The sequence below is a fragment of the Rattus rattus genome, chromosome 15, assembly GCF_011064425.1.
Source record: "Rattus rattus isolate New Zealand chromosome 15, Rrattus_CSIRO_v1, whole genome shotgun sequence".
Classification (NCBI taxonomy): Eukaryota; Metazoa; Chordata; class Mammalia; order Rodentia; family Muridae; genus Rattus; species Rattus rattus.
Window position 1 is genome coordinate 7426846 of NC_046168.1, and position 4880 is coordinate 7431725.

Below are 4880 nucleotides of genomic sequence, written 5' to 3' on the forward strand. Positions count from 1 at the left end.
TGTCTTTGTTCTTCTCAGTGCTAGGGACTGAACTGAGGACTTCTCATCCATTATAGTAGTTTTACTATTGGGGTTTTGTTTTGAGTCAGGGCCTCATTGTATATTTCTGGCTGGAACTCACTTTGTAGACCAGGGTAGCCTCAAACTCAGAGATCTACCTACCACTGCCTCCTGAGTCCTGGGCTAAAATGCACCACCATGCCTGACCTCATCCATTATGGGGCAAGCGCCCTCCCCTTCTGCTCTCCCCCTAATCTAAAATTATGTTTTAAAAGATTTTTTATTTTATATGTATGAGTGATTTGCCTTTGTCTATGCATATGCAGGCTTGGTGCCTAAGGGGCCAACTGGAGTTATGGGTGGTTGTAAGTCACAGGGTGGCTCACAGGAACCAAATGCAGGTCCTCTGTAAGAGCAGTCAGTCATCTTGTTTCTGAACAGTGTGTTTCTAAGAGAACAGTGTGTGTCTAAGGGTCCACTGTAGATATCACTCTGATGATCATATCTTAGAAGGTTAATTTGAAAATGAAATACAAATTGTAAAACATTGTGGACTTCAAATTTATGGAGAACTTTTCTCGTTTTCAAGGAAATAATGCACTTCTAATATTAAGACCTATCAGCTCTGGGAAGATTATAGGATTCCACTAGGAGTAGAGTCTACTTAAAGTTCAAGATACACCCACCAAATTGTCAACTCTGATACAATCAGATTCCCGGACTGACTTGGATGGTGTAAGCAATGGCTGAGGCTAAGATCACTTAGTGTAGTAATGAAGTTAGTTCATCAATGTGCTCATGAATCCGCTGAAAGGCAGCAAATGATTAAGTGCCAGAAAACAGTTTTAGACAGGTACCTCACCTAAATACATCTTTCTTTGGATGGGGAAAAAGAGATCCTTCACATGTGTAGCATTCACTGGTCAGGTCCTATGTCTTAAATATCCACTTCAAGATTTTCTGGTGGAAATGCAGCCATACAAGCCAGGCCTTCTATTTTGGGCAAACTCCAGTTCCAGAAGAAACAAACTAGCCAGATAAAAGGGTAAGTCAGGATGATGGGAAGTGTAAATCGGCTTAGAATGAGAGGTGGCCTGCATGTTCACAGAAGGAATTCACATGAATTAACCTAAGGATGCTGACTGTTTGACCAATACTCTTCACTTTCATAAAGAATGGGGAAAGACCTGGATGTTTGGCCACCCAATTTGTATTCAGACAAAGTCTAACTATTCAGCCCTATTGGCATGGAACTTGATGAGTAGGTCAGGCTACACTGGAGCTCACAGTGATCCACCTGCCTCTGCCTCCCAAATGCTACAATTTAAAGGCATGCTTCATCACACTCATTGGGCTGGAATTAAAAGTTCAAACTCCAACCCACAAAAGGTAGAGAGAACCACCTACACAAAGTTGTCCTTGAGGCCCACACACACTGTAGGGCTACAACCACACACCAACATCATGCACACCCACGATTATAAATAAATATCAGATTTCCCATTTTTTCAATGATTCAAGGTCCAGTTATTCACACATAGATTTAGTTATGAACCTAACTATGAAAGTAAGGTGTTTAAGAGAACTGTTCAATGTGCAAGAATTTGATACTCATGACAGCATCTCATGACAGCACAGTGATACAAAATGAAAGTATAGCTTTGGGTCTAAGTAATGAATAGAAATCATAACCAATATAGAAATAATGATCTTCTTAACAAGAAAAAAATTAAAGACCTACCTTTCCTAAGTGTTCGGCCTCTAAGGGTGGTTGTCTCTCTTCTGCTGATTCTGGACCTTGGGATAGACTGGGGCTGAAGGCCATGAGATCAGTCTTAGGTGGGCCCTCTCCAGAGCACACCCTCTGTCGCCTCTGCTGCGAGTACGACCAGCTTCCCACCGCACTGGAGCACACCAGCATGGGCTTCCCCGGAGCACAGGCTCCATTGGTGGGCATCGCCGAGCAGCGCAGCGCGGTGTACAGCAGCAGGGTGAGCACTAAGAGGCTGGACACTGCACAGATGGCGATGATCAGATACACATTAACAGTCACCAGAGATGTCTCTTGGCCAGCGGCATCTACCAACGCTCTTGATGACGTTTTTGGAGCTTGCCCATTCTCAACTAGAGAAAGTAACACTGTGGCTGTGGCAGTTAGCGCAGGCTCACCATGGTCCTTCACCAACACTAGTAGGCGATGGCGCAGCGCATCCACTTCATCTAAGGCGCGCGTGGTGCTGATTTCACCCGTATACAGACCCACGCGGAACGGGATACGTGTGCCAACTGTGGGTTGCAGTTCATATGACAGCCACGCATTGTAACCAGAGTCTGCATCCACTGCACGCACCTTGGTGACCACATGACCCGAACCTACTGACCTAGGCACAAGCTCACTAACTGAGCCGCCAACTCCCACAGCTCCGTGAGGCAGCAGCGTGGGAACATTGTCATTCTCATCCAGCACAAACACCTGCAGAGTCACATTGCTGCCCAGGGCAGGCACACCAGCATCCCGCGCGCTCACCTGGAACTGCAGCAACTCCAGCTCCTCGTGGTCCAGAGGCTGCAGCGCGAACACCTTGCCGCTCTCCGCGTGCACAGACACATAGCTCGACAGCAAGCGTTCACCCATCCTCCGCTCCACCAACGAATAAGACACCAACGCGTTCTCCTGTGCATCTGCATCCACCGCCGACACTGTAAAGATGTGTGCGCCGGGTGGATTGTTCTCCTTCACGAACACCGTGTATTCAGGCTGCGCGAACAGGGGCGCATTATCGTTCACGTCAGCCACCTCCACAGAAACGGTAGCCGTGGCCTGCAGCGAAGGTGAGCCCCCGTCCCGGGCTGTCACCATTACCTTATACTCAGCTGTGGTTTCCCGGTCCAAAGCGCTGTCCAGCACGAGCGAATAGTAGTTCTTGAAAGTGGACACCAGCTTGAAGGGGAGGTGAGGACTTAGGGAGCAGGTCACCTGCCCGTTGATTCCTGAGTCACGATCTGACACTGAGATGAGGGCGATGACAGCACCCAGTGGAGCATTCTCTTGGACAGGTAGTGAAAGAGACGTTATTGAGACTTCCGGCGTGTTGTCATTGATATCCATAAGTTTTACTGAAATTTTACAATGCCCTGACATTGACGGGGTTCCTTTGTCAGATGCAATGATCTGGATTTCATACGATGTCTTTTCTTCATAATCTAATTCTCCCGTAGTTCTGATTTCTCCTGAGTTTGCATCTATTTGAAACTTTGTCCGTGTGGTGGAAGACACATCACTACTGAGTGAATACACAATCTCACTGTTCGCTCCTTCATCTGCATCAGAAGCGTTTAATTTAATCACCAGGGTTCCGTTTGCAGTGTTCTCTAACAGCGGCACTTTGTAAACTGACTGGGGGAAAGTAGGTTCGTTGTCATTCACATCTAACACCTTAATGAGTATTTGAACAGTGCCCGTGAGTTCAGGCTTGCCTCCGTCGGTAGCTACCAGTAACAATTTCACCTCCGCATTCTCCTCTCTGTCCAGAGATTTCCCCAGCACAAGAAACAGAGATTGGCTTAGTTCATCACTCGTTTGTACATCTAGAAAGAAAAACTCGCTGGGGCTGAGCTTGTAGGACAGAAGAGCATTCACTCCAATATCTGCATCAGATGCTCCCTCTAAAGGAAACCGCGAGTGAAGCACCCTAGATTCGGAAAACTGGATAATTTTTTCTGTCATTGGAAATAGAGGTGGGTTGTCGTTAATGTCCTTCACCTCCACCTCCACGTGGAAAACCTGCAGCGGCCTGTCCACGATCACCTCCAGGTGGATGCTGCACTCCGCTCTCTGCCCACACAGCTCCTCCCGGTCGATCCGAGAATTCACAAACAAAATGCCATTCTGCAGATTTACCTCCAGAAGGTCCCCGCGGTCCTTGGACGCCACCCTGAACAGGCGAGGCACCAGCTCCGCCAGCTCCAGCCCCAGGTCCTGCGCGATGCGGCCCACGAAGGTACCGTGTTTGGCCTCTTCTGGAACGGAGTAATGAAGCTGGCCGCTCCCTGCCTCCCAGGCTGCGAGGAAAGGAAGCAAGAGCAGCAGACACTGCCTGACCTCTGGGCCCCCTCTCAAAGAAGGCATCACTTCTAGTCCTCCGTGAGTTGGTCAAATTAAACGATCATTTTTTTTAAATTAAATAAAAGGTCTAACACCTACTCAAATCCTCCTGCTTCTCCTGTCGTTTTATCTGGAGTAACAAAGAACTCAGGGTGTTTTCTTTCCAAGAGAGAAATCACTCTCTGGTAGACAGCGACACCCTGTGGTTGAGCTGGTTTGAATTTTACCTTATTAACTGTAAATATGAGTTTACCGTATTTAACTGTCGATGTGAAGTTTATGCGTTAATTCAGTGTATACTTCAGTAGTGCTAAGTATATTCACGTTGTTGCAAATTTAGTTAACAACTCCAGCTTCCCTGACCTTGCCCACGGTAACCACCATTCTACTTCCTGCTTATGTAAGTTTCACTACAGTGTGAGTTAATCCATAAAAGATTTGCTGAGGTTGTTGTTCTGGCTTGAGTGCTCTGTTTTCCTTTGTTTTGAGACTAGCTCTATCAGCTTAATACAATGTCCTGAAGTTTCACCCGTGTTGTAGCAGGTTACAGGATTTCTTTCCTTTTTAATGCTGAATGATTCCGTTGTGTATCCACAGCATTTTGAGTGTCCATTCAACCATCCATGAACGTCTGTTTGCTTCTTGTAAATAGTGATCTTACCAACACAGATGTGCAAGTATCTTTTGGATAGACTGGTTTCATTTTTTGTAATATTACATTTTTTATTGCTTCTTCAAATCAAGTACAAAAGAATCAATGGCTATTTTTGTTCAT

The 4880-nt window shown here is 46.4% G+C and overlaps 1 protein-coding gene across 1 annotated transcript; it reads right to left on the reverse strand.

The window, feature by feature from the left end:
* LOC116884308 (protocadherin alpha-2-like) lies at positions 1–4626 on the reverse strand. Its single transcript, XM_032885416.1, has one exon. It carries the CDS (start codon positions 4127–4129, stop codon positions 1730–1732), a length of 2400 nt encoding a protein of 799 aa, XP_032741307.1. The 5' UTR covers positions 4130–4626; the 3' UTR covers positions 1–1729.
* Between the last annotated feature and the right edge of the window lie 254 nt (positions 4627–4880).